General features: G+C 36.3%; 1 protein-coding gene across 1 annotated transcript; it reads right to left on the minus strand.

Annotated features, from left to right (window-relative positions):
* Positions 1-2,294: 2,294 nt before the first annotated feature.
* LOC113356679 (protein DETOXIFICATION 16-like) lies at positions 2,295-4,874 on the minus strand. Its single transcript, XM_026599885.1, has 8 exons — positions 4,516-4,874; positions 3,845-4,389; positions 3,653-3,739; positions 3,409-3,465; positions 3,083-3,321; positions 2,867-2,985; positions 2,651-2,737; positions 2,295-2,561 (listed from the first exon to the last, which is right to left on the minus strand). Exons 1-8 carry the CDS (start codon positions 4,816-4,818, stop codon positions 2,502-2,504), a joined length of 1,497 nt encoding a protein of 498 aa, XP_026455670.1. The 5' UTR covers positions 4,819-4,874; the 3' UTR covers positions 2,295-2,501.
* Between the last annotated feature and the right edge of the window lie 19,036 nt (positions 4,875-23,910).

The following is a 23,910-nucleotide window of genomic DNA, read 5'->3' on the forward strand; positions in this document are numbered from 1 at the left end:
CAACAAGCCCATTATGGGGTGGGTTGGTTCCACTAAGTGTGCCAACGGGTCTAATCGAGTTCGGGTGGTATACTACCCGGAGTTGAAACCGTTTATTTTTTCTCGGTTCCGGGTCTGTTCTTAAATTAGTGGACTAGGAACTGGGACCATTAAAAATATCAAATACTCGTCGGATCCGGGTATCTATTGGGTTTTATAAAATCAACTATTTTTTTTGGAAGCGTGTTTTTATTAATTAATTAGATAGCGATTACACGTGGCTATTTGGTAACCATAAAGTCACTTAAAATAATTTGATTAAGAAAGACTGGGATTGCCTAGTCCCAAATTTGTGTTGAGGGATTTACGGTTTGAACCTCTGCCCGGCGCGTGGTTGGTTAAGCCGTCCACCGCATGATTTCCGTTTTTATAGTTGTGATGGATGACAGAGTATGGAATTTAACGTATTTCTTTTTATTTTATTCATTATTTTTGATATATATCATGTCGGTATAACAGGGGGAGCTAACAAACTGAAGCATATTTTCAGAGTCAGTCTCAAAAAGGACTTTCGCCCATTGCCTTTTTGTTGCAGTTCAGGCCACCAGAAGTAGTGCCCACGTTTCAGCAACTGGCGGATCGTAATTCCTATTGGCTGAGCCATTGCGAGGATAATTCTCGATTCCGCATCCGTGCAAATGAAACCTTCACCTGCAAAATTCGGGTGGCCTATGGCTACTCCATCCGTGTTGGTCTTTATCCAATCCAGGATAGGGGTGGTCCAACCGACTGCGATGGTTGCCGAAGATTTGGTGCCACCGTACAGGTTGCTTGACGGATGATTGCCTGGTAATACTGGAGGAAGGTTTTCTTTTGACCGAGAAAATTCTTAAAGTTTCTTCATGGTCGATGATAAAATTTCTTCCGAAAGTGGTTTGCTTTTGGCGGTAGATCAGATCATTTCGGGCTATCAGTAAAGACCATAGCAGAAAGCAGATTGATGTCAAATCTGAGGTTAGGGTTGAACCTTGCAGGAGGCTAGAGAGGTTATTTGTTGATTTATAACATTTTAAAAGTTACGGTTGGGATCTGCCCTGGTTGAGATGTGTGTGTTCCATCCTGAGACTACTATTGGGAAGTGGAGGAGCAAGTGATCAGTTGTATCCGGATCGGAATTGCACCGTGACATAGATTGGAGTTGGTGATATAGATATGTTATATGATAACGAAGGTCGGGAGTCCTTTGTTAAATGATTTCTACAGGAAAAGCTGAATATTCGGCGGACATAGTGAGGTCCACAAGAATTTGGTCACTAGGAAGGGGTTCTGATGGAGTTGATTCACTTCTTGGGATAGATATTTGTATCATATTTTGGGGATTATCTTGGGAGAGGTGGATGTTTATGATTATTTGGGATGCATTAGGGGGAATGTCGATAAATTTATCATGTATCCAATTATGAGAAAGCGGATCAATGATACCTGTTATCCTTTGTATGGGTAACATTGAGTTGGGTCAAGGTTCGGGCAGTGTGGAATCCAGTTTGCCTGGAAGGAATTGTTAGACCATTTCCAATGCGGTGGACAATGAGATGTTGGAAGGTAGGAATGAGAGAAGTCAATTGTTTTCATTGAGATATGGATGATGATGGGATAGAAACACTGCTTTGTAGATAACTAAGATATTTCTCATTGCAGAGATCACCCCAAATGGTACTAGGTTGATCATGTAAACTCCAAATTCTTTTCATAAGCTGCCTTATTATGCTCGCTACTTTTTCTTATGCCTAACCCTCCTTCTTTTGTTTTGGTTAATTTATTCCATCATAAAGGATGAAGTTCTTAAGCTGAGGAATCATGTAGCCCAGAAAGAATTATTGATTGTGCGGAACTCATAATTTTATTATATTCGTCATATTAGCTTGAAACCGATAATTTTTTATATAAAGCTAATATTAAAAATATATAAACATTCTAATTAAGATTAAATCTAAGAAAATAAATGAAAAATATAAAAATCTAAAGAAAACTAGACACTTTTTGCATTTTAGATAAAATTAACAAACAAAAAAAAACGAACATTCAGGCACTTGATATTTGTGAGGAACCGACAGATCTATCGCTAGGACCCGAAATCTTATTGATCCCTAACGGTTCCACTGTCACGTAGATATATCACTAATGGATCCAATTTTACGATCCGGAACCGAATCGAACTTGTCAGAGTCCGATTCAGTTCGAGGTAATCGTGTACCCATTGGCAACCTTTGTCCCACCCCATGTGGCATACGCTTTTGGAGCAGTACTAGCCACGGTTCACTAAAAAAATTTGTTTTATCTTCTGATCCTTGGATCCCACTTTTCTTTGCACATTTGGTTTTTGCAGATAGAGAATTTATACTATTCTAAGAGTTGTTAGCAGCAAGGTCAAAATTATCCTAATTTTCCCAAAAATAAAATAAAATAGAATCAATCCAATTCTCAACCTAAACCCTTCCTTTGTATCCATAATTTATTTGTATTTATGCCACCAAATTTATGGGAACGGTGGCGCCATAAACTCTATTCGCTGCTTGTTTTGCCTGCAAATGCGAAGTTGAGAGAATAAAACGAAAGCGGTATATCTGACATAAAAACATTGGAAAACTAAAACCAGACAAATATCACTTACTTCATGCTCCCAGTCAGTACGCAAGGTTGCAGTAAGAAGAGATACAACTTGAACCGACAATGCGCATATGATCCCAAGCCAAAGTCCCTATTTTGATTCACAGTTTTATACAATCATATATATCTTCCAAATGTGACAGAATATAGAAAAGAATACAACAGTAAAAAATGATGCGGGTCAAAGAAAATGTTCAACAGAGAAAATTGATTGCCTCACCTTTCCCCCCATATGTAGAACAAAAGCTAGTAATATAGCTGAAGGGATGCCCACAAGGTAATAAGCTCCAAGATTAATAAAAGCACCTATCTTTTGTCGACCGCATCCTCTAATAGTTCCTGCATAATCATGTTAGTAAAAGAGCTCATGTTAAAGTGCTCACGTTTTGGTTCGTTAACAAGCGACCTGTTGTATAAAGCGTATAGAAATACAAACCTGAAAGAACGCCTTGAATTCCATCAAGAAGGCTCGAGAGTGAAATAAATGGCAACATGGTCGCCACATAACTTACCACCTCTTCTTCGTTGCTATAGGCATATCCCCAAAGACCACGTATTAAAATCAGGATTGAGCCTGTTATTATACCTTGTGTAATGGTTATGAGTAACACCAACTGAACTGCTAAGCGTGTTCCTTTCGGGTTACCCGCTCCTAATTCATTCGAAACCCTTGTGCTGTGAGGTTGGAAAATTCCATTAATGTAATTAAACATAGGTATATCAATAAATACTTGCAATAGTACTTAAATGTTATTAGCTGACCTTATAGTTCCACCGAGTCCGGATGCAATCATAAAAAGAACAGTGTTTGTGTTGAGACTGAAAATGATAGCTTATGTGGTTAGTAATATGTTAAACTTGACAACATGACGGAAGAAGCGAGTCATTAATGTGACCATCCCAAGTTTCTTTCACTCACTCCAGTAAATAAAGCAGATGGTTTTGCTAAAACTTTGAAAAGTATTATGAGTAATAAAGAAGCACCGTTATGTTCGAGAAACTTAACCTGATAGATAACACTGAAGTTTCTAGCTTTGGATTTGGAAGGAAACCTGATAGCAGGACCATCATATCGAAAGACCACACTTCTAAGCTGTTTAGGATGACGAAGTAATTCAATTACAAAAGAATCGATAAAATGGGCGCTAAGAATGAGAATTTAGTTAATAATAAGTTATTGTAGGAGAAGTGCAATTACCAGACCATGACAGCCGAAGGAATAGCAAGGCTCATGAAGTTATATATATCCTGAACCGCTTCCTTAGAGAAACCAGTCCAAGTTCTTTTGCAGGTGTCAGAGAACTTGATAAAAAGTGCTAACAGTATTGTATTGATCCAATAAGAAATAGCATTCGCCATTGCAGCACCTCTATAACCAAGATTCGTTTTGAAAACCAGAACCCAACATACAAGTATATGTGAAAAGGCTGTAACTGCAGAGCTTATCATCATTGGTAGGACTATACTTTGGGTTAGCAAGAACCTAACTTCACACTGAAGGAGTCCAAATGCAAAAAGGGAAGGGATCATGTAACGAGCATATACTCCCGCTTCAAATGATATGTCCTGACCTTGTCCTACGGCCGAGAGAATTAAACCTGTGTTGGCCCAAATAAAAGCAAGAGGAACACTAACAAGTAAAAGGACAATTATGGCTCTCTGCATATGTATCCCGAGCATATGATACTGCTTTGCTCCGTATGATTGACCGCATAATGTATCCAATGCACTTCCCATGCCCATCTAATCAACACATGGAGTTCAATAAAACAAAATCAAGAAACATTTTGTGGGTAAAATAACAAATCGCTTAGTTTTAAGTAACGAATTACTGGAAAAACTAATAAGAAATGAGAGGAAGCCACTTACTAACAAGCTGAAACCACTAACTGATGCAAAAGAAGTAGCAATCGAAGCGCTAGAAAGAGAAAGTTCACCAAGATGACCAACAAACATTACTGAAATTAACTGTAATCTAAACTGTAAGACGTTAACTGATATAAGAGGTCCAGCTAACCATAGCTGCTTCTTCATTTCTTCAACAATCTCTGAACTCTCCTTACTAACAAAACTATTTTTCTTTCCGAGCAGCAACCCAAACCCATGTTCCTGTTCTCTGTTTTCTGTTAATAGAGGAACATTGAGATTCGGTCTTTTTGGTTCTCTTGGCATTTTCAATCTGTTTCTGATTTTTTGGGGAAAAATAGGAAAGTGGTGAAGCTGGTATTAGCTAGTTGAAATCCGTCTAGCTTCTCTAGTCTTTGGTGAATTTAAAATGGTGATTACTGCTTGTCTTCCACGCAAATGTCCCACCTTATTCCCTTTTCTCGAATAGTAAACTTTAGTGGATTCAAGGTGATATATTTTATTGGCACTCTCAGAACCCTTTTGGCTGTTTAAAAAATGATAAAATTGTATTCTCAGTTGCCGGTCACGCCAACGACAACTAAGAATAAATTAATGTCGCATCCACTTGTTTGTTGCCGTTTGGTGGAAATATATCAATTAAATGGTTATTTCACTTTAATCTGGACAGTACTCGCCAAGGAATGCCTAATTAATTTTGTGATTAAAACAAAAATCATAGACATTGAAAAAGGTTTCACGTACTTGACAACCATACTTTTTTTATTTGTCACCCACATTAACCGGTGTAAATCGGTGTGTGCCACCACGAGCACAGCCCAATCCAGCACGCTAAAATCTGAGCCCAATCTAACATGTGGTTTAGCCCAGCACGGTCCAACATGTTAGTTTTGCGGGCTGTGCTGGGTTAGCCTAATCGGCACAGTAGCACAGCACAACATGCGGCACAGATAAGCACGTGGCCCAGCTCAGCACAACACGTCAATAAAGCACGTCATAGCACGCTCAAGTACACCATATAACAAGGCACAATACATCACATTTTGTATATATTTCACAAAAAAAAAATCTTTATTCTAGCTAGTTTTTGACATTTTATCATTGTTATGCTCGCTTATTTTTATAATAACACATATAATACCTAAATATTTGGAAAATATATTTCAATACGGTTGTTATAATATCGTTATCTATATTGGACTAGAACATTTACTTTACATGACAATGATCCAATTTTATATTTGATGGGCTATTTTTTTCTATGGAATAAACTTGATAATTTTACTTGAAATAATTTCAAATGATATGTTGCCTATACTCTCCTGATAATGTCTGACATAATGTATACCATTAAGTGATTTCAAATTGTTTATAGCACGTGTGCCGGCACGACATAGCATGACCCGACACGTTTATTTGTGTGTTGTGCCTAGCTTTTGACTAGTAAAGCATAGCACGACACAACACGTTTAAATCGTTGGCACAGCATAGCACGTCACATGGCACGTGAAGCACGCGACTCCGTGTGTCGGGTTGTGCCGAGCCGGCAAGTTTTACACCTATCTCCACTTATATATCATACTACTTATATAATGTTTTACAAATCATAAACACCATTTTTTGATTTTATGTATGTGCCCGGAAAAAAAAAACGCCAACAGCCAAATAATTAAAAAAAAACTATTTTACAAATCAATATTTCTTCACCATATGAGGCTTATGGTCAGGTGAAATTGACTTTTCTAGGGTTTAGTTTTTCATCGTCGTTATCTCGATTTGTTGAAGATTTCCTCTTTGATCTAGGTTTTCAGCAGAGATGATGTGAGATCCAATCAGTTTCTCCTTTTTCTGGTGGTGCTTTTTCCCTTTAAGGTCATTTTCGTAGGTTAATCCATGGCGTTTTCAGTTGATTGAATATACAGCTTCCAAAAAGATGGTTTCTTCTGTGGTATTGAATGCCCTTCCTTCTCCTTATCTAACAGGAGATTTGTCGGTTAACAATATGTATGAGAAGGGTCTAAACATCTGGAAATAGAGTCTCATTGGAAGACTTGATTTAAACAAGATAAAGGTAGAAGATGTTAAGGATCAACTGGTATCTCAATGGAACCCTACTGGGGAAGTGAAGATCATTCCAATTAGAAGGGGATTCTTGTTATTAAGCTAGAAAACAGAAAGGATAAGACTAAGATACGGTCAGGAGATTCATGGAGGGTGATTAATCAAGTTTTGCAAGTTAAAGAATGGGAGCCAAGATTCAACCCAGAAAATCAGCGGACATCGTTGGCTAAGGTTTGGATTAAATTTCCAGGTCTAAGTTTGGAGTATTGGACAGAGGAGAACTTGCTGATAATGGCTAAGGATTTCGGTAAACCTATTCAGCTAGACCACTCTTGTAATGGATTTAGTTGTTTTTTTTTTGCTAGTGTATTAGTAGAAGTTGATTTTTCCATGAAGATTCCAGATCGAGTATGGATAGGTGAAGGTGATGATAACATTGAAAAAAGATTTTGGCAACGCGCGGAGATTCCAAAAGTCCTTAAATTTTGCTCTCATTGAAAAATTTTGGGTCATTTGGTCTTTGAATGTAGAGCAAAGCTGAAAGAAGCTATTATAGTCTAGTCACTGAGGATACTGCTGCTCTAAGTGAGACTATTAAGAAGAAGAAAAAAAGTGGTCCAGAAAAACCAAGGAAACACTTTTTGTTGAGGAGATTCAAGAGGGTATGCATATGGATGTAGTTACGAATGTTCAACCAGTAGTAGAAGGTGCAAGCTCATCATCTAGTGATCCCTCCGCTCCCCCCGGCTTTGAAATCCATAACAGATTTCGTGGAATCCAATAAGAAGAAGAAGAGGAGGAGGAGATAACGACGTCTCAATTAGTCTTGAAAGATCCAAAGATAAGCATTACAAAGCCATCATCTTCCGAGCCAATTTTCGGTTCTAGGAAGCAAGTTCAAAAACCAAAGCAACAGGTATGTTTCAAATGGTTCTCTAACTACAAAAAATAAAAAATAAAATCCAAAATCTGAAGCTCCTGACAAAATCTCAACAGATAAACTAATAGGATTTCGGATCTTCATGGGGGTTAGACTTTCCCTCTTTTAAGAGTCGTCGTGAGGAAATGTTTACAAATCTCGTGAAAAATCACAATGGTTTAGTTGCAATGGATGTTGGCGAGTTAAATGATAATGGGTAATGGTCTCCTTTCTTTTTCGAAAATTACGGTTTGATTTTAAAGTACATCGAGTTGTGTTTGTTTCTGTCGATACTCATTGTGTACTTTGAATTTCTCGTCTTAGCTTTACCATTTTTTTGTTGCTTTTTCTAGAGCTTTTTGCTCTCTTCTAGCTGTATGCATCTACACATGGTTTATGTGCTTTCGAATCTATTCTCTTGATCAATCAAAAATATATATATAAGGTATCTTTTGGTACATGATTATAGAAGGAAAAAAAATCTAAATAAATCATGAGTGAAGGAAGGTGGTGGTCGCTAGGTAGATATGCGGAGCAGGAAAATGACAGGAATTTGATGTGCTTGTCCGGTTTAGGTAAATTTAGAGGGTTCCTAATCGTTCACTTAGGAATGAGTACGAAGTTTCAGAAAACAAAGACATACATAACCGTTTTTTTTTTTGTAGTCATCGGTGACTGAACGGTTGTAGCTTAATGTAGTTATTCGGTTTTAAAGATTTAGTGCATTCCTAATCGTCCAATTGTGACTACAAAGTTTCAAAAACAAAGTTGTTCATTAACTTGTGTGTTGGCGATCGTCGGTGACTGAACAATCCCGTTTTGAATGATTAAGGGCATCCATAATCGTCTGGTAAGGGTCGACTACAAACTTTGAGCTTCAAAACGTATCCCGAAAAGAAAAAAAAATCTTCCATCACCATTCTTATGAAACATAAAATAAAATATTAGCTCAATAAATTCAGGACTTTCGAATATTTTCAGTACTTTGATAAATTCAAAACAGATAACACGAATCGTTAAATTACATCAAACTGTAATAAATGATAAATGGTTTTTCAAGATCTGACTATAATTCAAGGTTAATAGTATTTAATGGGTTTCTAATGAAAATAGAGATTCATGAAAAATAAGAAGATAAATAGAAATGGTGATAGTGAGTTAAATTTAATTTGACTTCAATACGTGGTAAATATGAAAATGTGGAATTAAAAAGTAGAGTTGCTTCCGAAAATTTGAAGGTGGTGGAAAATAGGGAAAGTGTAGGTGGAAAATAGATAAAATCTTGAAAAATGATATCTTTTTTGATTGGTAAACTTTAATTTGGTACTAACGAGTTTCGAAATCGGGTATATCATCACCGAGTAACTGTATCACTGTCACACAGACACAAAAAATGATTTAATTCCCTTTATAATTGGTTAACTTTTAGGGTATATATAATGCTTGGTTAATTCATACCGTGTCTCTAGACTCTCTCACATAGGTGTGCCTCTGGTCTCTCGTGCATAGGAACCAGCTCTGCCCTAAAAAAAAATAGATAGCAACAATTCTATCCGAACAACAAAAAAAACCGGCAGCCACATGGACCCATCACCAAGGATTGGTTGGGGTGGGGTTTTGGGGCCCACCTTGTATCCGTCGGTTTTAAACGTCAATTTTTTTCTTTGTTTATCTATCTATCATTTTGATATAGAATCAACGACCCTATCCAAACAACAACAGAAATCGACTAAATAATCCGATAGACACATGTTCCTGGGACCCACCACCAAGAATTGGTAAGCATTACTAAAAAAACCAAGCAGTGAGGTGATCTTGAAAAAGTACTTACGGTACTAACAAACCAAGCAGGGCTCATGATATGGTTGCTAGCGCTAGCAGACAACCTTCGAGAATCACCAATACAAAACACAAACGCATGCAACTAGGTAAACTAGGTTTGTGCCCATGTTACGCATTGGGAAAGAGCAAAAAGTCCCATTGTATGGGAAATCATTGTATGACCTAAAAAGTCCCAATCCCGTCTCGAAGTGAACACCACGTGGAACTAAAAATCTAGATTTACTCCATCTATAACCCAAAAATTGAAATCTTTTGGTTAGGTGGGCAATAGAGCTGGCTTTACTTTGGTTCAAATATCATGATCTAGAAATTATGTTCTGACACCCTTTCTAGTGTAGTCATAGGAGCATATTCGATGCAAGGGGTGGAGGTCATAAAAAATCATGTCATCTAAAATTTAAGATTTTTTCTATCAAAATTCCATCTCCAATGTAAGGGTTAAGGTCCTTGGAAATTGTGATATAATTATGTGGGGTGGAAGAGAAAGTCTAAATAAGACATTTTCCATGACCTTGGGTCAAAGTCCACATCATCAATTTGTCTCTATGTTAATTTGAAAATTGTTAGATAAAACCTTAAGGATTGGAGATGATTTTTTGGGTTGAAAGGTGTTAACTTTATTTGCTTTGTCCATATGTGAATGACCTTCATAGAAAATGTGATATTTAGACCTCCACATAGGATCACCTCCACCCCTAGCATTGGAGATGCTCTAATGGCGCAAACTCATTCTCTTCTACATAACTAGTTCATTTGTATTTCCTGTGAAAGACAATGATTGAGCTCATGTCTTAATTCCATATGAAAAAAAGATATAATCACAGAAAGGAATTAGAAAATTGAAAATAAACAAGAGACACACACCAGAAAATCCATGCTAAAACTATTGAAAATGCATTCCGTCGGAAGGCCTAGATGGTGTTATGGGTTGTAGAGTTTATGTGGGTCTTGGTGACGCTAGCTTATAACCCATGACTTAACCTTGTATAATTGGTCTGGAGTAACCGTGTGGAAGTATTTAGTATTTCTCACCCCATGTTCGATAGTATTATCTCAAGAGTGTTGCTTAGCTATAGCTTCTTGGGTATTCTAAGAAATGTGTTCTAACTTTCTTATATGACAGTCCCTATCTTTTTTTTTATCGGTAAAAGGCAGTCTCTATCCAGCGGATAGGAATATAACCTGGTATTTCTTAGAAGAAATAAGCAAACAAGTTAAAAATAGGAATATGCTTGGTTAGTGATAGGTGATTTTAGCATGATCTTTGATCAATCTGAAAAGTTAGGAGAACTTTCATAGAACAAAAATGATAGTGAATACTACCATCCTAGAAAAGGCATAACTTTATGATTTTGGTTTCTTAGGTACGAATTTACATGGAATAACCATATAAAAAGAAACTGTAACATTCAGGAAAGACTTAACAGAGCAATGCAAATTGCTGAGTGGAACTTGCGACTTCCTAATCCCTCTCTTACTCATCTAGTGTTATAGGTTCTGACTATTGTCCTATAATGTCTTCTAAACAACCAGAACACTACTACTCTTAATAGAAAAAAGAATAGTAATACGCTAACTGATTTTTCCCACACCCTGAATAGCCACTTCTCTTCATGATTCAATCTATAAGAATATTCCTCCTAGTATTTCTGAAATGGATAATTCTAATATATTAGTCTAATAAATTTCCGGATCATGATGGTTTCCAAGTAATTTTTTCAAGAGCAACTGGAAACAGTTGGAACTCAATTCACTCTCACAGCACTTCTTTATTTTATGCCTTGGCCACTGGCTGTAAAAAAAAAAAAAAAAAACTATTGGACAAAATGCAAGGAGGGGTAAGCCAATCAAAAGGTAAAGTGGTACCGACAGATGGGAGTGACCCTCTCTATAAGAAAATAACCTTTTTTTTTTGCTAAGAAAAATGGATAACATTAAACCAGATAAGTTACAAATGTTGCATCAGGAAAGTTGGGATAATACCTCACAATTCTCCCTGAACTCTAAATTTATTACAGTGCTTAGCTGCTGTATCAGCCATGCTGTTGAGATTTCTTTTAAGAAACTCAAAATGAAAAATAGGATTGAATTAACTTGCAATCATCTAAAATAGTGTTATTGTACCAGAACAACTGGTTATTCTTTGAATTGAAAGAACCTACTACTAATTGAGCATCACTGATGAAGCATATTTTCCTCTTGTTCCTTTCTTTCGCCCACATACAAGCCTCTAGTAAGGCCAAGCATTCAGCTTCTTCAGCATTCCTATCTACTCCTGGAATGGTTTTGCAACCAATGTAGTTCCCTGTTATATCATTCATAATCAAACCAGATCCCGATATATTGATGTGGTACATCTTTCTCTGTATCAACAATGATTGCTGATCCTTTTCTTCTGTATCAACTTTAACAGTTGATCCCATGCTTATGGATCAACTATGACAGTTGATCCCTTACGTCAATTTAAGTTTGTTTTCTTTTCAAGTATTTCCTTTTCTAGTTTACGTTAAATTCTTTCCTTTTATCAGCTCATGTAAGCCTATATAAAGGCTAGGTCTCTTGTTTACAAGAACACATCTCTTTTATTAATATTATTATCTACTTTGATTATCAATATTTTACCTTAAAATCTTGATCCTAGAATCAGGTTTTAATTAAGTTTCTGACAAAACTTAAACTATCCTTTTAAACCCTTATTTGTGCTACACTAGTTGGTATCAGATACATCGTTTTTAGATTTTTATCTAGAAACAGATCCTTTACACAGCTTCCGCAACAACTCAAAACCCTAAATTTTCAAACAACCTACCTTTTCCTTTCATTGGGAGAAAAGTTTACACAAACTGATATTGATGCCCTTGTCAAAGCACTGTTGAAAGCATTATCAACAACCCTCATCATAGAGCTTAAACCAGAAATTGAAGCAAGTATTTCTTCTACCGTAGAAAAGAAACTTGAATCACATGAACATTATCTTATTAAGTTATTGAAACACACGGGTCTAGATGAGGAAGGTATGCCAGGTTTAACTGATGATAAGGATGTCAATACTGAAGAAAAGAAATCAGGAGAAACAAAAGACGATGACGCAACTAAAAGTAAGAAGAATCCTTTTGTTCAAAATAATTGTGTTCCAGAAGAAATTTCCAAGTTTCTTACGTTCACAAAACAATTTGAGAGCTTTCTTAATAGTCCTTATAAGAAACCTGCAATTGTGATAATAAACAGTAATGAAGATGAAGACAAGGCTGAAGCAGAATTAGAAAAAAACTGGGAAGATAAAAGAAGATTGAAATCTAATTCTTATGGGTCTTTACCAGAATATAAATTGAAAGTTGATATACCCAACTTCCATGGTGGTTTAAATATAATTGTTAGATTGGTTTTATGAAGTAGAGTCGTTTTTCAACTTCATGGAGGTACCTGATTCTTCTAAAGTTAAATTGGTTGCATACAAACTGAAAGTTGGCGCTGCAGCTTGGTGGGACAAACTTTGTGATGTTGTACAAAATATCTCAAACCTCCTATACGTACTTGGAAAAGAATGAGAGATCTGTTAAGAGATAAATTTTTACCTAAAGATTATACGCAACAATTGTTTCTCAAACTGCAAAACTGTCGACAAGGAGCTAGGTTGGTTGAAGAATATGTGGCCGAATTTTATAGTTTAGTTACACGTAACCAACTGAATGAGACTGAAGAGCAGTTAGTTGCGCGTTTTATAGATGGTTTGAACAACTTAATTCAACAGGGGATGACACAATTCGTGTATACGATGGTTGAAGCCATACAACAAGCCATTAAAATTGAAAGGCGTGTCCTCAGTACTTCTAGACAAGCAAATCCATGACAAGCTCGTTATCAACATTTTTATAAAGTTGCAAGACCATATACATCTTATGGTTACCAGGGTGATAAGGGATCAACAGTCGTTGTTGATCCATATTCACAAGGATAAACTGTCTTTGTTGATCCACATAACAGAGGCGCCCGCCAACCGCATCAGCAACAACAAACAACATATGTTTCTTCAGAAGCTGCTCCAACGATGAATATCTTATCTGCTAAACTACCTCCAGCTAATCCTCAAAGAGATATTACTCGCAATACTAGAGTAAATCAATATCAACAACAATTTCCACCTTTATATAAACCCTCTAATCCTTATTCAATGTTTCGAGGAGATTGATGTAACAAGTGCAACCAAACTGGCCATACTTCTAGTGATTGTCGCAAGTTTCATGCATACATTAATGAAATTCAAGAAGAAACACAAGCAGAAGAAGAATTAGGAGATGATGAGTTTAATTATTTACAAGAACATGAGACTTATGATGCAGATTTTCTTGGAGTAATTCACGCAGTTTTAATCACTGAACCATGTCCTACTCAAAGACATAGTATTTTCAAATGTCATTGTCTCATTGAAGAGAAGCTTTGCAACATGATCATTGACAGTGGAAGTACAGAAAATTACGTTTCTGCAAAATTGGTTGAAAAACTTGGTTTACCTGTTACTACTCATCCAAATCCGTACTCAGTTGGTTGGATAAACATTTCTTCAACTCAGCAGATCACTCATCAGTGCTTGGTCAAGTTTTCTTTTCCTGGATATGAGGATTATGTCTTATGTAATGTTACTAATATGACTGCAGCAAGCTTACTGTTGGGAAGACCATGGTAATATGATATTCATGTTGTTCATAATTGTTATGACAACACTTACAATTTTGTTCATGAAGGTTTTACTAAAGTTTTATGGCCTTTACAAACTTCTACTTCAGTTAAGGAACCAACAGACAAGAAGATCACTGCCTTGGTTGCTACTATTGTTCATTCTTTACATTACACTCATTCTTTGAGCTCACATGAAGTTGTTAAGCCTATGGTGGAGATTCCATACAAGGTACAACCTTTATTGTCTTCTTTTAGTGACTTATTTCCTGCTGAGTTACCAAATGTTTTACCTCCCCTTAGAGATTTACAACATCAAATAGACTTCATTCTTGGAACTTCTATTCCTAATCAACCTCATTATAGGTTAAGTCCTAAAGAGCATGAGATATTACAAGGTCAGGTTGATGATTTGTTACAAAAAGGGTTGATAAGACTTAGCAAAAGTCCTTGTGCTAGTCCAGCCTTTTTAGTAAACAAAAAGGATGGTGGACATCGTATGTGTATAGACTATAGAGCATTAAATAGAGTTGATATACCTTATAGGTTTCCCATACCAAGAATTGATGACATGATAGATATGCTTTCGGATGCTAAAGTGTTTACAAAGCTTGATTTACGTAGTGGATATCATCAAATACGTATTCGAGAAGGTGATGAATGGAAAACAACTTTCAAGACAAAGGAAGGTTTATATGATTGGTTAGTCATGCGTTTTGGATTATCTAATTCACCTAGTATGTTTATGCGCCTCATGAATCAAGTTCTGCAACCTTTTCTTGGAAAGTTTGTCATAGTACATTTTGATGACATACTAATTTTTAGCAACAATGAAGAAGAGAATATTTCACATTTATCTCAAGTCTTTAAGGCATTGCAGGACAATGTTTTGCATGTGAATCTAAAGAAGTGCACTTTCTTTACAAACAAAGTCACTTTCTTGGGATATATTGTGTCAGATACTGGTATTTATGTGGATGATTCTAAGGTGAAAGCAATTGTAGAATGGTCTACTCCAACATCTATACGAGAAGTACGAAGTTTTCATGGGTTAGCTTCCTTCTATAGAATATTTATGAGAAATTTCAGCACAATTGCAGCTGGTTTGACAGATTGTTTGAAGCATGATACTTTTGCATGGACTGAAGAAGCAGATAAGAGCTTTAATCTTCTCAAAGAAAAGTTGTGTAGCGCACCTGTTCTTTCCATGCCAAATTTTGATAAACCTTTTGAGATTCATTGTGATGCTTCAGTAGTTGGTATTGGTGTTGTGTTATCTCAAGAAGGACATCCAATTGCATCCTATAGTGAAAAGATTTCAGATACAAGGAATAAGTGGTCTACTTATGAGTTTGAATTAATTTCTCTAGTTCAAGCTCTTAAGAATTGGCATCATTATTTGATTCACAGTGAGTTCGTTGTCAACACTGATAATCAAGCTCTCAAGTTTCTGAAAGCTTCAGGAAAGGTCAATAGGATGCATGATATGTGGTTATCTACTATCAATAAATATACCTTTTCCATTAAACATCAGAGTGGAAAAATTAATCAAGTTGCTGGTGCTTTGAGTAGGAGAGCTCATCTTCTAGTTACTCTTAAACATCAGAGTTTAGCCTTTGATTTCCTGAAAGATTTGTATCATGAAGACAAAGAATTTCAGATACTCTGGGAAAAGTATGGTTCTTCAACAGGCAGTGTTGATAATTTTCTCATTCAAGATGGTTTTATTTTTAAGGGGAATCGTTTATGTATACCGCAATGTTCTTTACGTCTTCATTTAATCCAAGAATTACATGGAAGTGGCCTGGGAGGACATTTTGGACGTGATAATAGCTTTGGTTGAAGAACGTTATTTCTGGCCATCTCTTAAAAGGGACGTTCAAAGGTACGTACAAAAATGTATGGTTTGCCAACAGTCCAAAGGGAATATTCAAAACACAGGTTTATATACTCCATTTCTAATTCCAGATGCTCCTTTGGTGGATATTAGCATGGATTCTGTACTTGGATTGCCACATACTGCCATGGGGAATGATTCTATTTTAGTAGTTGTTGATCGTTATTCAAAAATGGCTCACTTCATAGCCTGCAAGAAAACTACAGATGCCTCCAACGTTGCTTACTTATTTTTCAAATAAGTGGTACGTCTGCATGGAATTCCCAAGAAAATTACTTCTGATAGAGACACTAAATTTTTGAGTTATTTTTGGAAGTCTTTATGGATGCGTTTGGGAACTAAACTTCAGTATAGTACAATTTTTGATAATGTGTATCTTCCTCTCTCCAGGAACTAGTGATCCTCAAGAAGGATTGAGGATATAATTGTAATTTAATGAACGAATACTGATTTTTAGGCAGTATTCTTAGATAAGGAATATTCCTAGACAAGGTAATATTCCTAGATAAGAAAATATACCTAGAAACGGAATATTTCCTAGACAAGGTAATATTTCTAGATAAGGAAATATATACTTAGAAAATGAATTATTCCTAGATAAGGAAGAATCCTAGAACAAGGTAATATTCCTAAAAGGAAATATACCTAGAAAAGGAATTACTCCTAGATAAGGAAATAAATTCCTAGAAGGTTTGGAAAACCGTTAAATCTATAGATAGAGATGTTTAGCTCATAGCTAAGACATCTAGAGTGTGGTTTGTGATACAGACACACCTAGATCAGAGAGAGAAGTTTGTGAGGCAATTAATCATTGTAAAAGCAAACTTAAAAAACAGTTTAAGGTTATCCGTTGTTTAGAGAGATTTTGAGCGTAACTATTAGAGCATAGCTCGGTCAACCTCGCATGCATTGTTATCTCAAGCATGTTTGTCAATGTTAGTGATCAAAACTATAAGTCTTGATTTCTACCCTACATAGTTAAGTCTCAGACTATGATAGAAAAGTGTACTTCAGCTCAAGGACTTCATGGCGATTCAACATACAACGACGAAGATCTATACAAGGAACCGTGGAACTTTATTAACAAAAAGGTATCTGGAGACTTGAACTTATCTATCACTCAAAAGTCTATCTCTTCTATCTCATACTTCTTATGAGACAAAAGTAGTATGCTATATAGACTTGATCATACACATTTGACATTTCGAGATGAGCATTCATTGCTTATCTTTTATCTCAAAATCGTGTGTTGGTAAAGCGTTTCGCTTTGATCAAGTTTATCTTCACCTAGTGACGAAAGTCATGAAAAGTTTCAATCACTTTGAGAATTGCTCTGACGTGAATCGGTCTGTGAATAACGGCTACATAGCGTCCTCTGAGAATGTCTCAATGATTGAAATGAGAGTTTAGATTACATAACCATGTATTCCTTGAACCGAAGTTTTCGAACTTTTTTGATCAAGATAAAGCGGGAGGATTGTGGAATTGGCTTGCCAAGTCCGCGAACTGTCGGAAGTTCTCGACTGAGAATTTATGCTGGGATTTTCCAAATACTCGTTTGTGTGCTTAGTCCGGGAACTCAGTCCGCGAACCCAGTCCGCGAACTGGCGGAAGTTCTCATTCCGAGACTTTCTGCTGAGTTTGGAAAACTCAACCGATTAACTTAAGTCTGCGAACTTGTTTGTGAACTTAAGAGGTTATGATCTAAAGATGTGCTCTGGACATGGAACATTAAATTACTAAGGAATGCTTTATGCAAACCGTGGCTATAATGTTCATGAGTCGATTCAATCGAATCGAATCATCTTTGCTTCAATTGTATCCTGTGTAGTTACATAAGATCTCATAACAATTGAACAACTCTGTAACTAGTTCATTTGAGTCAATTGAACTACTTATGGTGAAGAAGAACAAGGTTAATATGAAATGCTCATATGTTTAACCTTTTGGGTTACTATGTTGAACCAACATACACGTACACGTTTGGGCATGGTTTTCACGAACCCAGTAAACGTCTACCCAAGTGTATGTGACAAGCTAAATTTTCAATCTAACGGTTGAGAAATATTAGCTTGAATCTAAATTAGGTTTTCATCTAACGGTGAATATGAATTGCTTTGTAACTAAGGAAAAACCCTGATTTGAAGGCTATATAAAGGAGACATCTAGCATTGTGCAAAACTAATCCCCACACGTCTGCGTGCTACTAGTGGGCCCGCTAGAGTCGATCTCCATTAACCTTTGATTTTCTTCACAAAAATCAAGTTAACGACTTAAAGACTTCATTGGGATTGTGAAGCCAGGCCTGTAGGATCAGAATTTCACGACAACGATACGCTCGCGAGATTCTTAACAACGCATTACAAAAATGTCGCAGAGCACTTTGAGAAATGACATAACAGATGACATCAGCTTAAACGTGAGAAAAGTATGATGATCGTGCGAAATTTAGGATGTTTGCGAAGTTAATATTTGTAAGTTTGTGAAAATACCGCAAGACAGATCCGAAATTAGGGGAAATGTTAGCTGTACCCCACCATATATGAGCTGTCATCCATTATGTAAATACCTATATAAAGAGAAAGGCAAGAGAGAGAAAGGAGAATAATCAAAAAATAAAAAGGGAGACACACTTTGTAGAGAGACACGTTTTGTAGAGAGAGAAAGGGAGGTCAACCTTCTCTTTTGTATTCATCTTCTTCCCCAAAAACTAGATCTAGAGAGCTCCAAATACTCATTAATGGAGTCTCAATTGTAATCCATATGTAATTACGAACAATCATAGTGAAGATCCCTAACCCCGTGGGTGTAGATCATATTGATCGAACCACGTAAATCTTGTGTCTTATTTTCTGTTTTCATTATTTTTATCTTTATTTTCATATCAAATAAGTTTAGATCTAGAAATTATAGTCATGATAATACAAGGGGTGTGTTGTGGGATTTCCTACAACTACATTTTGGCGCTAGAAACATGAAGGAGTAAAGGATTTATCCCTCCTGTAGCTTGTTGGTTCAAGAAATTTCCAAGAAGATTAGCTATTGTTCATATTTTTCTAGATCTACAAAGTTTAGGTTCAAAAATGGAAATTTTATGGAAGAAATCACACTTTCAGGGAGTAAACATCATCAGTAATTCAAAGACATGAAAAGAGTGAGAGAAAAAATTAGTTGTTGTGGTGAAATTTAAGGAAAAATGGAAGTTTCAGTGGAAGATTTTCATGTTGAAGAGAAGACGGCAAATGTGAAAGAAGTTAAGGAAGGACGAAGAAAAGATAAGAGGCAGATGCTGCAATTTCTATCACAAACATAAATTCGCACAGATGGTTCAAGGTTGAGCGAACAATAAATAGGTCACAGGTTCGAATTCACAGAGACATATATTTTTCATTTTATTCTCATTTGCATGGGAGAATAAAAGAATAAGGAAAAACGTTATGCGTTAATTTCGCAGAGAGGTTCTTGCACAATTGGTCCAGAGAGCAGTATGTGCATTCGTGGTCGCAAGTTCGAATTCTCCTGCGAACATAGTTTTCTTCTTTTTTACAGGGAGCGAAAAAATGTATAATTTCGCAATATTGTTTCATTATTTCGCAACCAAGAGGCAACACAATTGGTCATCTGCGAAGTTAATGAGTTCATGGTCGTGCGATCAAGTCCCAACATATGCGTATTTTTTCGCTCAGATATTTCTTTGATTATTTCGCACAGAAGAGAGTTGATGGTAATTTCGCAGAGATATTTTGCAAATAAGAAGCTTGCACAGTTGGTCAGGAGGCATGAATGCAAGCAGCAGGTCGCGGGATAAATTCTTGCTTCTCGCATGTTTATTTTTGTTATGCGAAATTTATACAGAAGTGCCTCTCACACGGTTGGAATTTGATTACTTCGCAAGAAATTTGATTATTTCCCAAGAGAGGCTTAGCACAGTTGGTATGGTGCGAGAAAATCCAAGAAGCAGGTCAAGGGTTCAAGTCTCACTTCTCACACTTCTTTTTGCTGCGCGAAATTCATACATTTCAAGGCATTTATTCACTTCTTTGACAACAACAGCGACTCACATGAAAGATAAGTACCACTTCCTTGAACATTTTACTTTATACTAAGAACGAATAAAAAGATTTTTGATTTGATTTACAAAAAGCGATTCAATCGCACGATTACAAAGATTTCAAGATCTCAAAGATTATAAAGATTACTAAGATTTCAAGATTACAAAGACTTCAAAATTACAAAGATTTCGAGATTTCAAAATTACATAAAACTGAGAAAACTCAATTTATATGTTTCTCTAGAATATTCTTTTGCAGAGAATAAAAAGATTTTTGATTTGATTTACAAAACGCGATACAATCGCAGAATTACAAAGATTTCATAACTACAAAGATTTCAGAATTACAATGTATTAGAATTTCTCTTGAATATTTATTTTGCTTCAAATGATATGATATTATGAGAATGAAAGAATGGATGAAAGAAATGACAGAAATGAAAAGACGAATGAGAGAATAGAGAAACGCGAAAAATTCGCAGAAACAAAAAGAGAAAGGGGCGAACCTTTATGGCGTACACCCTAGTTCGCGAATACAATTTCGCAAGAGGCAAATGTAAGACCTAAAGTACGTCATATAAGGGGGTACCTGTTGCATGGCTCAGGGAAAGGTTACACCGCCCTCGGAACCTGAGTCATGGAGATTTGGGGTCAATAAAACCCATCTGGGAGAGGCACCTTGGATTCTCATCTTAAGCATATGACTTAGGTTGGGCGACTAAGGTAATAAGGACTCTCCCAAGGAGTGCATAATCTGACCAAGGCGCCGAGGTACACGGTTGAGTCAAGAGTGTCAGGGGCGTCTGGAGCGTACCTTGCCATTCTTGACAAGTTTTGGCTTATACTGCACTCGGCCCGAAGAAAACCCCACTTAGGGTGCAGTCTCGTAACCATAAGCCCTATAGGCAAAAGGGATAAGAGGCTGCGAAAACAACTGTTTTTGTTAAGACTGGATGGGATGAGCTAACCTTGTATGGTAGAAGTACGCCTCCTTGAAGGGGCAACCAGGGGGGAGATAAGGACGGCACCCTCCATTAGGGAGATGATAAGTGTCTTAAGACGCAAATGTCATGAGGCTTTTTACTCGCAAGGGTATTAAGGCTTGTCATATTTGTGCAACAATCCTGAAGAGGCAATAATACTAGAGAAAAAGATAAGACGAGATCAATGGGTCATTACATGAAAGTGTAAAGACGTCCTGCGATTTCGTCGCAAGACGGCAATGTCATGGGGCTTTATTTTCGCAAGAATATTTAGGCCTGTCATATTGTCGCAACAATCCTGAAGAGGAAATAATACAAAAGAAAAAGTTAAGGCAAGATCAATGGGTTTTTGCATGAAAGTGCAAAGACGTCCTGCGATTTTGTCGCAATGACAAGAGGTGGCAAAATAAGACCTTTAACTAGGAAGGCAAAATAAGACCACATAAGAAAATGAGTAAGCAAGTAAGATTGCGAGAACGATTATATGTAAGCAAACAAGCTTGCGAATATGTACATGGAAATGAAACTGAGGCAGTGAAAATGCCGCAGACTTGATATTATGATCATACTGTTATGAGATACTAATAGTGCAGGAAAGAGGGAAGGTGAAACACAAGTAAGAACTTGTGAGGAAAAATAACTACACGAAGAGGAATGCATACACTAAAGAAAAAGGCAGAGAAATGAAGAATGGAAGCAATTTAAAGCTACATCAATTTTAGACGACAAAATGAGCTAAGTAACACAAACATTAACTATACATTGCAATAGATAAGCATTCTCATCATACAAGCATCATACTCGCATCATAAAAGCATTGCATAAGCATTTCATGGCATAAACATCGCATACACATTTCATAACATAATCATCACATAAGCATTATATTCGCATAAATACTTTACAAAACTGTACGGAATGATATTGCAGAATTTCGCAATAATATCGCAGAATTTAGCAGAATTATTCAGGATTATTCAGAATTTCACAGGATTATTCAAGAATTTCGCAAGATTATTCAGAACTTCACAGAATGATTCAGAATTTCGCAGAATGATTCAAAATTTCGTAGAATGTGTCAGAATTTCGCAGAATATGATTCTTCCGAATGATGTGATTATCTCGCTCAATTATTTCGCATAATTATAAGCAACTTGAAGAGATTATACTATTGCATGAACACAAAACATGAGACAGAGGCAAAGATAAGAATAAGGAAACAATTCGCACATTCAACATTTTCTCAAGGATTCAACCCTCATAGATAAAGAACAGAGGCAACTATGGATTACCAAGAAAACATTTTATGTTCTTTATCTCCTCGGCAAGAATCATTCCCAAAGTGGACGTTCGCTAATGAACAATAAGAATCCTCACCAAAAATGGAGTAATAATTTCGCTCTAATAGAGGCAATACTTATTATTCAAGGACAAATACTTCTTATACTTCTCAAAGGATACTTCATACTTCTTATATATTTCGAGGATTGAGTACTTCTTATACTTCTTCAAGGATACTTCATACTTCGCATACTTCAAGAGATGATACTTCTTATTTACTTCGCAACGTTCCGGAACTTCACAAAAGAATAGAGGCAAGTACGTACTTTTCAAGTTCAGTATTCTTTCGCTCGTTCCTTCATCAACAAAGATCAAAGACTACTCCAACAACACGTATATCTCTCCAACAACTACAACAATGGATTTTTTCCTGAAGATCGCTCTTCAAGCAATATTCAACAAAAAAGAGGCAGGATGTAGGATCAGAATTTCGCGACAACGATACGCTCGCGAAATTCTTAACAACGCATTACAAAAATGTCGCAGAGCACTTTGAGAAACGACATAATAGGTGATATTAGCTTAAACATAAGAAAAATGTAATAACTTTGCGAAGATTAGAAGATCTGCGAAATTAACATTTGTAAGCTTGCGATCCATATCCGAAATTAGGGGAAATCTTAGCTGTATATGAGCTGTCATCCACTAGGTAGCATCCTATATAAAGAGAAAGGTAGGAGAGAGAAAAGTAACTTGTATTATTATTATCTTCTTATTCTTACCCAAAAACCAGAGAGAGGGAGAGAGCTCCAAATACTCATTAATGGAGTCTCAATGTAATTCATATGTAATTCAATGATCATAGTGAAACCTAACCCCGTGGATGTAGATCAAATTGATCGAACCACGTAAATCTTGTGTCTTATTTTCTATTTTCATTATCTTTATCTTTATTTTCATATCAAATAAGTTTAGATCTAGAAATCATAGTCATGATAATACAAGGGGTGTGTTGTAGGATTTCCTGCAACTACATTTTGGAGTCTCAATGTAATTCATATGTAATTCAATGATCATAGTGAAACCTAACCCCGTGGATGTAGATCAAATTGATCGAACCACGTAAATCTTGTGTCTTATTTTCTATTTTCATTATTTTTATCTTTATTTTCATATCAAATAAGTTTAGATCTAGAAATTATAGTCATGATAATACAAGGGGTGTGTTGTGGGATTTCCTGCAAATACAAGACCGGTACTACTTTATCGTAGTTGTGTGATCTGATCTTGCATCTTCTATCGTACGAGTACAATCGATTGATTGGCTTGAGATCGTGAGAGTTCTCCGATAGGCAAGATAAAGAAGTCACAAACATCTTCGTCTTACTGTTTGTGATTCCTCGACAATGCGCTTGTGTAGTCAGGAAGGATTGTAGAGAGGTGATTGATTAATCTAGGATGTTCTTCGGGAATATAAGTCTGGATTATCAGTTGGTTCATGCTACCTTGATTTTATATATAAAGACGGAACAAAACCTAGGGTTTATCTGTGGGATACAGATTTATCCTTTTATAGACTTTTCTGTGTGAGACATATCTGTTTATTATCAAGTCTGTGATTTTGGGTTACATCAACTCTTGGTTGTGGGTGAGATCAGCTAAGGGAATCAAGTGCGCAGTATCCTGCTGG

This window comes from Papaver somniferum, chromosome 3, assembly GCF_003573695.1.
Source record: "Papaver somniferum cultivar HN1 chromosome 3, ASM357369v1, whole genome shotgun sequence".
Lineage (NCBI taxonomy): Eukaryota > Viridiplantae > Streptophyta > Magnoliopsida > Ranunculales > Papaveraceae > Papaver > Papaver somniferum.